General features: G+C 40.3%; 1 protein-coding gene across 2 annotated transcripts in view; it reads right to left on the bottom strand.

The window, feature by feature from the left end:
• The window catches only part of LOC121002879 (calcium/calmodulin-dependent 3',5'-cyclic nucleotide phosphodiesterase 1C-like), a 786737-nt gene that overhangs the window by 35744 nt on the left and 737575 nt on the right, over nucleotides 1-13418 (bottom strand). Inside the window, exon 16 of one of the 2 annotated variants that reach the window (XM_040434516.1) lies at nucleotides 793-2307. The exons of the other annotated variant lie outside the window; for it this stretch is intronic. Coding sequence (XP_040290450.1) covers nucleotides 2294-2307 — 14 coding nt within the window. The 3' untranslated portion in view covers nucleotides 793-2293. Of the gene's footprint in view, nucleotides 1-792; nucleotides 2308-13418 lie in introns of those variants that run through there. 2 annotated transcript variants of the gene reach the window in all.

Raw genomic sequence — 13418 nt, 5'->3', positions numbered from 1 at the left:
GTACCCCAGAACCTCAATGACCTGTGGGCCGCTGTTCAAGAAGAGTGGGATGCGATGCCTCAGCAGACAATAAATCGACATGTGAACAGCATGAGATGTCATTGTCAAGCTTGATGCTAAAGGCCACATGATAAGTTATTGAGACATTCCTATTTTTTGTGGGGGTATACCCAACACTGTTGTTGGCTTTTGTTTGAATAAATTGTTTGAGATGAGGAAATCAGCGTTGCATGTGTCTACTTAAATGTTCTACTTTCATCATATAATATCACTGTAGCATGAACTTTTTACGTTTTCCATAAATTTCACCCAAAAGCCAAATATCCCTAACTTTTTGTGAATAGTGTATATAGTATGGTGAACCAGTATTCCATATGTTTTTTTTATGTTTTCCTTTTAAATGGTGGCAAAGACTTGATCTATAATGCTAACTTGTTACAAGCTGGCGTAGATTTCAAGGCACAAGTATGTAAAGGGTCACTAACATTTCGCAAAAGTCATAGAGACATATCAACAGTTTAGATCTTTGGGGGGTGAAATTGTGTGAAAAGTTAGTGACCCTTTAATTTATGACAAGGCTTGCACCTTGTCATAAATTTAGTGCATCCTCTGGCAGCGCAGGGGGATATCAAGTCTTGCTTACAATTGCCAGTCTTGATAAATTATCCAATATGTGTATTTTAAAAAGCTGTAGATTTTTGTGATTATGGGGAATTATAAAAGCAATTTGCTTTCTAATAACTATTAGAGTATTATTTACTTGAATAGGAGCAGCACAGCAGGAATCAGTGGCTGGTACCATACTGCAACATGTATTGCATTGTTACCGGGGTCCTAAATAGGGAATGACTAGCCCCAAAAGAAATTGACTTGAGCTAACAATGGGGTTAGCTGTTTTGCTGAGTGGAGTCACTATATTTAATATCATGAGACCATCTAAGATAGTGTGAAGAAAATCTGTAATTAACTGTAATTAAATTTTTTCCTATCATGGTTTCCAACTTGCTTGCATGTGACTATTGGATGCAGACAAAGCAAGTTATAGTACAACCCCATATACCAGCTTAAGTATTGCAGCCTACCTGGAATTCTACCAAAGAAGACCACACATTGAATATTTATATCAATATCTGCATGTCTACTGTTTGCTATATAACACAATAGGCCAGATAATAAGTATTTCTAGCAAAGCTCACTGAGAGCCTTAGCCAAGCAATAGCAAAAAAAAAAGCCCAATTTTGCCTAGGCCTACCATATACTTTGTTGATTGACCACTTGTACCATTAACCAATAGGCCCCAATGAAGGTCAGAGAACAACAGCAGTAGTACTACATACATGCAGCAATGCTATCAACTTGCCACTGAATTATAATTATTCCAAGCATATGCATCTCTCTTTAATAACTATTATTGTGCCATAAGGGCCACCCTTTTTAAATGGTTTTATATGGAAACAAATATCATTTTCAGAGAAAAAGGCGTGCCGCATGTTGTGCGATATATTAGAAGAAAAAGATATAAAAATGATAAGCACTAAAGCTAAGAACAGTTTGAGTCCATTTTGTCCATTTCATACCAGCTTTCTTCTACAGTGCTTTGACAAACTATAAAGATTAAATATGGCGTGACTTAAGAAATCAGTATTTATGGAAGACCTTTTACAACATTAAATGAGACATTACTTGAGCTGTTACTCAGTAATTTTTTTACTAAATACATATTATGAAAAAATAATAAATATAAGCCGTTGGTGGTAAAATCAACTCTAACATAGCTCTTGTACATTACAAATGAAAACACTCAAATAGACAGTGTTAAACCCCGTGAAGCACGTGTGAAGCCATAGTGCAGAGCCTTAGATCTGTGAAGTTCTGCTTTTAGTGCGGGATGGTCATCCTTTAATTTGGCTTAAACAAGCACATGCTCAAACATACTTTTGACTTCTGGGACATTATGAAATTATGTTTCCGAAATGATTTCCATGAAAATGTTCTTTGAGTTCACAGAAGGGTTCCTAAGCCCCAACATAATGTTATAATGACCAATGCTTTACAGTTCCCCTGCTGATTTTGCCTGTTGTGTAAAAAGCCAAGTCAATTTTATATTTATTTCAAGAAAAAAAGGAGAGCGTTAAAAAAAATACACAAAAAACTAGTCTTTAACTGTAAAGGAGCCAGTGGATGCCTTGCTTATAAAGCTAATGCCTTGTATTTCCAATAGACTTGTCTTTGTGGAAGTAGGAATAGAATGAAGAAGCAAAGCTAGAAGGATGCAATTTATTGGCATTCTCTGTTATTCTTCTTTATCTGGAAAATAAGAAGAAAAAAAAGGAGAGTCACTTGTGAGACCTTTCCCAGATGATCTTCCATCAGAGAAAACACTGCTGAGAAAATAAACTATCAAGGATATAAAAAAGCATTGAGTTTGGCCATGTATAATACTGTTCATGGTGATGATCTGATTTGTCCGCTATGGAGCAGAGTTACTGTTAAAAATTTGCCATTTTTGTGGCCCATTTTGTGCCAAAAATAGCATTCACGCATTGCATCACATTTACTGTTTTACACACTTTCTCTAACATTTTACGCCTCGTCTGACATGGGGTGTGGCTTTGTGGTTAATGGAGTAGGGCCTAAATGCTAATCCATATGCCAAAAATATGTTGGCACATTTTTGAAGTGAAACTACACCACCTAATAGGTGTAAACTTAGACTAAACTTAGTGTAAACTTACAAGTGAAATTTAAAATATTAGAATATCGTGCAAAGTTCATTTATTTCAGTCATGCAACTTAAAAGGTGAAACTAATATATGAGATGGACTCATTACATGCAAAGCGAGATATTTGAAGCCCTTATTTGTTATAATTTGGATGATTATGGCTTACAGCTTATGAAAACCCGCAAAGTCACAATCTCAGGTACCCTTTGCTCAGGGGGTATGGATTAATTAGCTGACTAGAGTGTGACACTTTGAGTCTAGAATATTGAACCTTTTCACAATATTCTAATCTTAAATTGCATTAATGCAACTCCTTTTAAGTTGCAAAACTTTTGCACGATATTCAAATTTTTCGAGTTTCACCTGTAGACTAACCGGAAATGGTGTGGAAAATGTACAAGAAACTAGTTGTGTACTCGTACAACACTTCCTAGAATATTTCAAAGCTACAACAACAAATAGGGTAGTGATAATAGTAGATGAATGAATTAAAATATAACTTCTATTATACTCGTGTCTAAAATAACAGATAAAAACAAGCTAGATAATCAAAAAAATGAAATAGTCTTACCAGTATGTAGTTAGATTGATAGAAACTCGATTTGCGGGCTGTCACGGCTTTGCCGGCACGGGGAAAGGGAGGGGGGAAATATATTGGAAACTCTCCCTAAATTGCCCTATCAGGTCTATTGCGCCCTAATGTCCTCCTAAATACGGAGTCATCGCCCTGACAAGGGCAGCCCCATCCAGACCTACACAAGCCCTGTCAATCCCTATTTTGTGGGAGAAAAAGGGGGAGGGAAAACCAAGATATTCCCACAGCCCTAAAAAATAGTATAGTATATCGTATATATATATCTATAACATAGTAACATACTATATAAGGCCGAAAAAAGACATTTGTCTATCCAGTTCGGCCTGTTATCCTGCAAGTTGATCCAGAGGAAGGCAAAAGTGAGGTACCAGCCAATCTTCCCCACTTAGGGGGGGACAAAATTCCTTCCCGACTCCAATCAAGCAATCAGAATAACTCCCTGGATCAACGACCCCTCTCTAGTAGCTATAGCCTGTTATATTATTACACTCCAGAAATTCATCCAAGCCCCTCTTGAATTCAAAAGTTAGGTTAGTATCCAAAAAAGTGTTGTCCCGGCGCATTTCATCTTAAAAAGTTGCCCAGACTCATCAGGGGACATGGGGCAACAACAAAAAAAAAGGGGAAGGGTGATCACCACAGTTAACTAGTCCGGTATCACCTAGTGCACCGAGGGGGGAACTGATAACTGGCCTACTCCTGGAAGTGCAAACAAGTTGGTTTGACCTGTGTGTTGTGTCTGTAAGGCTGACAGACACAACACACATTTTTTGATTATCTAGCTTATTTTTGTCTTTTATTTAAAGGGTTTCTATCACTTCGTATGACATAATTAGCTGTCAGACACTAGCGATCTGCTAGTGTCTGCTCTGGCCAACCATCCTACTATAATCACTTGTGGGGCAGCGGTTTTGCTAAAAAACTAACTTTTATAAATATGCTAATGAGCCTCTAGGTGCTATGTGGGCGTCATTAGCACCTAGAGGCTCCGTCTACCTTCATACACAGCCGCCGCCCAGCGCGTCCCTCCAGCCCGCCCATGTCCTCCTCCGTGTGACGCAGCGGACGAGTTCTCGCGCATGCGCCGTGCGCGGCTGCATTCGGCGCATTTGAGATCTCAGCTCGGAGCGGTCAGACATTCAATGCGCATGCGCGGCTGTATTCGGCGCATGCGCATTGAATGTCTGACCGCTCCGAGCTGAGATCTCAAATGCGCCGAATACAGCCGCGCACGGCGCATGCGCGAGAACTCGTCCGCTGCGTCACACGGAGGAGGACATGGGCGGGCTGGAGGGACGCGCTGGGCGGCGGCTGTGTTTGAAGGTAGACGGAGCCTCTAGGTGCTAATGACGCCCACATAGCACCTAGAGGCTCATTAGCATATTTATAAAAGTTAGTTTTTTAGCAAAACCGCTGCCCCACAAGTGATTATAGTAGGATGGTTGGCCAGAGCAGACACTAGCAGATCGCTAGTGTCTGACAGCTAATTATGTCATACGAAGTGATAGAAACCCTTTAAGACAAGAGTATAATAAAAGCTATATTTTAATTCACTTATCTACTATTATCACTAACCAATTTGTTGTTTTAAACTTAGACTAAACTTGGACAACATTATTTTGTAGAAAATTTGTCTAATTCTGAGGCCTCATGCGAATGACTGTAGTTTCCGTCCACATCTGATCCGGACAAGAATAGGTATTTGTAACATTTTGCGGTACCTGCGGAAGTAAAAATGTGGGATGCAAAGGGCCGGTATTCGTGTTTTGCGTATCAGTGATTTGCAGACTGCAAAAACAGATATGCTTGTGTACATGGGGCCTAAGACTTAGATTTGTATTATTAGACAGTGTAATTTGCATTACAATTAGTACATTTTTATCATGGGTGGGGTAGAAGTTCTTTTGTGCATGTAATGTTCATATACCGGTATGTCCATACAGTTGTGTCTTGTTTTCTATAAAAACAGAGGAATAAGCAGGTTTAATCGGTTGTCCACTATTTTACAAGTGATGGCCTATCCTAAGTTTACGCTATCATTATCTGATTGGCTAGGTTCCAACACCTTGAACCCCTGACGATCAGCTGTTGGGAAGTCTGCACCGGAACGACATTGTTCCGTTTATTGCCTGTCCGCTACACAGTGGATGGAGCTTTCTAGTTCTTGCACCGACTTCCAAAACCTGAGCTGCAGCAGAACAGCTGCAGGAGTGCAGTGTGTCAGGCCCCAGGTGATCAGATATTGATGATATATCCTGAAGATAGGCCATAACTTGTAAAAGAGTTGCTAACCTCTTTATGGTGGTGAAGGACAGTAGAGGACACTGTAGTAGATACCTTTGAATGGTCAATAATATGCATGGGGTGCAGAATAGGGATTTCTAGCCTAGGGATGTGGAGTTTTGATGTTCAGGTAGAATTACTTTTTTTATGCATCCTGTTCAATGTAACTGTATGTCTAAATTCCATTTTATATATTAAGCTTTTGATTGGCGCTCATATTGTAACAGATGTGATTTTTAATCACAGTATTTTTGGAAACATTGGGTGAACGAGCTGTAAGCTTGCCTATATTTCAATCACTCTTTAAGGCTGCATTCACACGTCAGTATTTTTCTATAATCCGATTTTCTGTCCGTTTTTTGCGGATCCGTTGTTCCTGAAAATGTTTCCGTATGTCATCCGTATGTCATCCGTTTTTTGCGGATCCGCAAAAAACGGAAACATGTATAAATTTCAATAAGCAAATAAAGTTGTTTGGGTTTCTTTAAAAAAATAAATAAAAATTTAAATGTAATTTCCAGGAACGGATTCCGTATAAAACGGATGACATACGTAATGACATCCGAATGTCTTCCGTTTTTTGCGGATCCATTGACTTTGTATTGTACCAGGATCCGATTTTTCAGGAAAAGAATAGGACATGTTTTATATTTAAACGGACATGCGGAACGGAACAACGGAAACGGACAGCACACATTGTGCTGTCCGTTTTTTTCCAGGACCCATTGAAAATGAATGGGTCCAGATCTGGTCCAGATCTGTTCCAGAAAAAACGGAACAGATCAGGAAAGAAAAAACGACGTATGAATGGACCCTTAACTTGCTGACCACTGACAGACTACAAACAGCCAGGCAGCCTGACCAGTGAAAAAGCATTTATGATCTCTCCTTAGGACAGGGTTTCAGCAGGTCAAGACTCCAACCAATCTGTAACACCAAGGGGTGGGACCCCTACTATGCTTGTTCTTGGAATATCTTTTTATATATGCATGAGGGGAGAGTCAGCTGCCCATCACTACTGGACTCTCCGGAAAGGTAGTCTTATTAATCTTGCATTCTGGATTGTTAAAATATAGAGTTTAATGAGCACAGATTAAACAATAAAGGAGGGAAGAAGTGCATCTCCTATATTAATCCAGCTGATCACATGATCACCAGGACTCTGCAGTGAGACTAGGGCTAAATGGCGACTTGTAGTCATGTGACATAAGATCACACAATGATCCCAGAATTCTGCTCAACCAAGCAACATCTTTTCATTCGACCAAAAGTCTCCATGTAGCCGTGGCTTAAATGTACAGCTGCTAGGTCTTATAAGACCCAGGACAACTCTGAAGGTGGCAGTTTTTACAACTCAGGGCAATTTTACTCTGTAGTCCAGCTACAGAAGAAAACTGATATGAAAAAATAAAAATATGCTATATAAAATATATTGGAACTAAATTTTATAGACACTTTTAACTTTAAAATGTCTGAAACATTTAAAGTGTACCTAAACCTTCATAGAAACTTTATTAAAACTAATTGTAAATATGATAAAAAGCAGAATTGTAATGTACTTTAATTATTATAATTTTCTTTACTTTTCCTAGCAAAATATGCACCTGAAGTTCAGGTGCATATTGTGCTTTGCATTCTGCACTCTCATGCACTGCTGTATATGGGAGTACGAATTCCCAAGCAAGCACAGGGCAGAAGTTCACATAGCACCTTGCTCCTGCTGCCTGTGCTCGCTTTGCTAAAGCCTGATACAGCCCATCTATGCTCCATCTATGCCAAGCTTTAGAGGAGCAGTGCTGATCCAGGCAGGAGCAGCAATGCTTCAGCAGTTATGGTGCTCAGTATACACAGCAGCATACAGGAGTACACACTGCAAAGTGTAATAGGCACCTGCCTTTTTGGCAAAGAATTGACAGCTTGGGACTCTCCACCTCGGCTCGGCACAAGCCATCAGTTCTCTGAAAGGTGCAGAGTCCAGCACTTGGAAAGGGAGGGACTGCAGCACCAGTAACTTGGCCAGGAGCACGTTCAGCTTTTGCGCCATTGGATGAGTGCACGCATTCTGTTTTCTCTTGGCAATCGCTTCGGTGATCGATTGCTGACGGAATGAGTGACAAGGAGTAGGAGGAGGAGGAGCAGGAGCATCAGTTCCGGTAGATGATGGGAAGGACACACAGCTCCCTTCGGCTGAGGTGGTGGAGCCTTGACTGCCTGAAATCGGCTGCGTGCCAGTGGGTGATGCAGCGGTTGTTGTAGAAAGCTGGACAACCATATCGGAGCCATGATTCTCCCAGGCCACTTTATGGTGATGCTACATATGTTGACGTAGTGCCGTGGTGCCAACATCGTCACCCTGGCCACGCTTCACCTTCTGCCCACAGATTCTACATATGCAAACAATAGGACGGTGGCTCACTCTAAACGGAGATGTGGAACAGGTGCTGCTAGCCCAAATATGAGGGACACCCACCCTCAGAAAGGTAAATAGGTAAAACTAGAATAATGGGCGAGCACACTACATTTGTATCATAGAGTGCATAAAATTTTAATTAAATCCAATAAATCGACACGTGTATAAACATAAAATCAAGTCATACACTAATAAAATACAATAAAATATCATAAAACTTGTGTACTTGGAATAATACACTTATAAATACCGCAGGTGAATGGGATGGTTTGCACAGTGTGCTAAAGTCCAATTGCTGGTGTTGGACCAGATTGTCATATACCTATAAGTATCATGTGGAAGTCCGCTAATTTAGTGAGATATCTTGAATTCTCCTGTCCAGGAGATCTCCAATCACAGGTCTATTGCACAGATGTATGCTGGTGATAGCTCCAATATAAATAGAAGGTATAGAGATCACCTATTTCAGTCTCTTGTATATTCCCTAAACCTTGGGTGCTGATTTTATACACCCGTTTGTTGAATCGTGTTGCAAAGTCCCGTAATCACTGTAAATATAGCAGCTTGTATATGGAAGCTTCTTACCTCCCTCGTGGTGGACGGTCTGTTTCAGTGTGAGTCGGGCAGCGCGGGACACTGCCGGCGTCTGACTACGTTCAGCTGCAGCTGACTTACCCGAAGTCTCACGGGATTTCCCAACGGGATTTCGTCCGGCACAGAGGAGAGGATACAGTGAATCGCCAATATATTTCTAGTTATTGGAAAAGTCCTTCGATTCAATTTCACAGCATGGCCATGCTTGTGGACGTGCTTTTAGTTACAGGTGTGTGATCCGGCCCATACGCGTTTCGGTAACGCTCCTTCCCTTCATCAGTGGTGTCACATCACCTGTGAGCCTCCACCTTTTATATCTTGAATAGCACCAAAATATGGATCACTGGATTTTTCTTCTGGAATGTAGGCATGTATTTTTAGTGCATACACTTGCTATACATCTATTTGAATACTTTTTCGGTTTTTCGCTTTTGCGGTTTTTCACTTGTTGCTCCCATCGTTATACATATGTCTATTTAAACACAATTTATCACATAGATTACACTTCAAGATTATTCGGATATAGGTCCCTGGGTTCCCTCCTTTAAAGAATCAGCATGCTTTTCTTACATGCAATTTTTTATACATGCGGTTCCTAAGCGTTATTATAATATTCATGCGTTTTTTTACTTCACTTATTCCTTCTATCAATCTAAACAGGTCTGTGCGAACAGAGTTGGTAATATAGAAAGCATATCGGAATTATCCAATATTAAAGTTACATTTTATAAATTTACTAATTACTCCTGTCATTATACATATAGCTGTTTAAAGACGAATTCTCATATAGATTGCGCTTAAAAATTATTGAGTTATTAAATTTGAAGCGCCAGATACAGGTCCCAGGATTCCTCATCTCAGAAATCAGCATGCGTTTCTTATATGTGCGTTTTTTTATGCATGCGGTTCCTATGCGTTTTTTTAGTACTCGTGCGTTTTTTTGCTTCACTTCTTCCTTCTGTCAATCTGAACAAGTCTATGTGAACAGAATTTGTAATATGCATTGCGTATCGGAGTTATCCATTATTAAGGTTATATTTTTATAAATTCACTTATTTCATAATGCTATATATGTAATTGAGTCTTTGTAGTACATACCAAATTTTTAAAAAGTTAAGATGAGACTTAATCTGATAAAAACAGTAAAATGCTATAAACGGATAATGTAATGTATATATATATATATAAATAAAAAGAAGAGAAGAGTCCGCAGATGGAGCACCTGACCATAGGTTTGCCTTCCAATATAGTGGGCTACTTCTATAAAAAAGAATCTCTATAGGTGGTATATAGCTTAAATAATGTCGCTAGAATAATATAGATGGTGTGAGGCTGGGGGCCCGCGTCCGAGTCCACGACGCAGTGCCGGTAATCGGCCAAACTGCGGCGTGTGAGTCGGAACGGGGGCACCCAGCCTACAAAAACCCAAACAGCTCCAGTTCTGCATTTAGACCCGCTGGTATCATCGATCCAAACTCGTATATTCGTCTTGATTCTAATTTCGACATCTGTTTAATATAATTGCCTCCTCGCCAGTGTCTATCCACCTTTTCCAGTGCCATGAAGATCAGTTGTGAAGGGTCTTTATTATGCACGTCCCTATAATGTTTCGATAGACAATGCTTATCGTAGCCCTTCTTTATATTGGCTACATGTTCTGCCAATCTAGTCTTCAATGGACGTTTTGTTCTTCCTATATACTGTCTTTTACATGGGCACTGGAGCAGGTAGATGACACCGGCGGTGTTGCAAGTGAGGCATTCTTTTATCTCCCATTTATGCGTGTTCTGAGTAGAGGAGATAGTTGTTATTTTCCTGGGGGTAGGGTTTATTTTACAGGCCATACATTTACCACACTTAAAGAAACCTGAAAGTTTCATCCAGGTCCCTATAATTGTATTCTCTTTCTTTACTAGTTTATTTGATTTAATAGATGGAGCTATCTTTAAGCCTAAATTAGGTGCTCTGGTAAATGTCAGAGATGGTGTAGTGGGTAAAAGATGGCCTATCACCCTATCTCGCAGGATATGATGCCAATGTGTTTTGATTATTTTTTGCATTTTTTTATGGTTGTTATTGAAGGGAAGAACAATTCTAGTATTTATTATTGTGTTATCTGTCTCTCTCCCCTTCTTAGATACAAACTAAGAAGACAGGTTGGCATTAGCAGGAGGTGCTTCAAACCCACATGCAGTTGTGCATATATATAGGGGAGCAGATCCTGCATTTGTGGCCCGTTGCTAATGGCAATCCCCAGCAAAATGCATACAATGGAGGATGCCCGCAGCGAACCACAAGTACCACAATAGACATCCTACACAAGGTAACAAGTGCGGATGTAATAATTAATATAACAATATAACAAAACAATAACGAACACAGGTGCACTCTGCAGTAATACTAAATCCTCAAACTGATTTTAAAATTGAGAGATTAGTCAACATGTCCCACGGTGTAGAACATGTCTTAAGCCCGGACACCGCGACAAGGTTTCTCAAGTAGCCCGGGACCCTACACTCTCCAACCTGAGCCATATGGGCAATACCAGGAGCCAGTGGGCAAATTACAGGAGCATTGGGCCGACTCACAAACAACTCACCAGTTACCTCCAGCATGTGGCCATGCCTGCAATGGGAGGAGGGAGGAGTCTGTGAGTCCCACTCAAGACTTGCTGATATGTCCCAGGCCTCACAGGTGCACCTTAATGTGACCTGTAGATGGAAAACAGGCACATTTAAATAGGAGTTTATACACCTCCAGAAATCTATATATACAAACTAAGAAGTGTAGGGTCCCGGGCTACTTGAGAAACCTTGTCGCGGTGTCCGGGCTTAAGACATGTTCTACACCGTGGGACATGTTGACTAATCTCTCAATTTTAAAATCAGTTTGAGGATTTAGTATTACTGCAGAGTGCACCTGTGTTCGTTATTGTTTTGTTATATTGTTATATTAATTATTACATCCGCACTTGTTACCTTGTGTAGGATGTCTATTGTGGTACTTGTGGTTCGCTGCGGGCATCCTCCATTGTATGCATTTTGCTGGGGATTGCCATTAGCAACGGGCCACAAATGCAGGATCTGCTCCCCTATATATATGCACAACTGCATGTGGGTTTGAAGCACCTCCTGCTAATGCCAACCTGTCTTCTTAGTTTGTATATATAGATTTCTGGAGGTGTATAAACTCCTATTTAAATGTGCCTGTTTTCCATCTACAGGTCACATTAAGGTGCACCTGTGAGGCCTGGGACATATCAGCAAGTCTTGAGTGGGACTCACAGACTCCTCCCTCCTCCCATTGCAGGCATGGCCACATGCTGGAGGTAACTGGTGAGTTGTTTGTGAGTCGGCCCAATGCTCCTGTAATTTGCCCACTGGCTCCTGGTATTGCCCATATGGCTCAGGTTGGAGAGTGTAGGGTCCCGGGCTACTTGAGAAACCTTGTCGCGGTGTCCGGGCTTAAGACATGTTCTACACCGTGGGACATGTTGACTAATCTCTCAATTTTAAAATCAGTTTGAGGATTTAGTATTACTGCAGAGTGCACCTGTGTTCGTTATTGTTTTGTTATACTCCCCTTCTTAGACTCTTTATCGATAAAAAATGTTTGTCTGTTTAGGTTCCTTGTCTTCTCCAATGCTCTATCTAGAATTTCCTCAGGGTATTGTTTATCCAAAAATAGATTTTTCATTTTTCCAGCTTCTATTTCAAAGTCTTCCTCATTTGTACAGTTTCTTTTGATTCTGTGGAACTGGCCGAACGGGACATTAGTCAGCCAGCTCGGCAGATGACAACTAGAAAACTGTATGAAGCTGTTTTTTGATGTAGATTTCGAGAACGTATTGCATATATATTTCTTATCCACTTGTTTGATCTTTATATCTAGGAATTCTGTTTCCTCTTTAATATTCGAGGTGAATTGCAAATTTAGTTGGTTCTGGTTGATACCTAGCAGAAATAGTTCTAGTTCTTCCTTACTGCTTTTCCAAATAAAAATGATATCATCTATGAACCTTCGCCATAGGACCAGATCCGCCCCAAGTTTGGGTGTGATGTGGTTGGTTTCCCATTCTGCCAAAAATAAATTAGCATAACTTGGGGCGAATCTTGTCCCCATGGCGGTCCCACATTTTTGTAGGTAATAATTACCCTCAAAATAAAAGTAATTGTGGGTTAAAATATAATTGATCCCCTCTATGATGAAATTGATATGCGCAACATCTATTGTCCCTTCTCTCTTCAGTTGTGCCTTTATTGCTGATGTACCTTGTCGATGGTCTATCACCGTATATAGTGACTGCACATCGAGTGTACCCATAATCCACTCTGATTCGGCTTCTAACTCTTCTAATATTTGTATAATATGGGTAGTGTCTTTGATGTAGGAGTTGGTTTTTTTCACAACTGGTTGTATTTGGGTATCTATATATTTTGATAGATTAGAGGATATTGAATCTATACCCGAGACTATTGGTCTCCCTGGCGGTTTTATCAGGGTTTTGTGAATTTTGGGGAGACAGTAGAAGATCGGTAATCTTCTCTGTGTCCCCAAAATGAAGTCATATTCCTGATTGGAGATGATCGATGACTCCAAACCTTTCTTACATAACAATTTGAGTTCCAGATCAAATTCTTTATTTAGCCTCATATATGTTTCCACATCATTTAACTGTCGGAGGCATTCTTCATTATAATCAGACGTGTTTAGTATAACTACCGCCCCCCCTTTATCAGCGGGGCGTATGGTAATAGCTTCATTTTTTTGGAGCTGTTTTATAGCATGGCTTTCCTGTCTGGTCAGGTTGTTC

The sequence above is a fragment of the Bufo bufo genome, chromosome 5, assembly GCF_905171765.1.
Source record: "Bufo bufo chromosome 5, aBufBuf1.1, whole genome shotgun sequence".
Taxonomy (NCBI): Eukaryota; Metazoa; Chordata; class Amphibia; order Anura; family Bufonidae; genus Bufo; species Bufo bufo.
The sequence above is the reverse complement of the archived record's forward strand: the minus strand, read 5'-3'. Positions and strand labels throughout refer to the sequence as shown.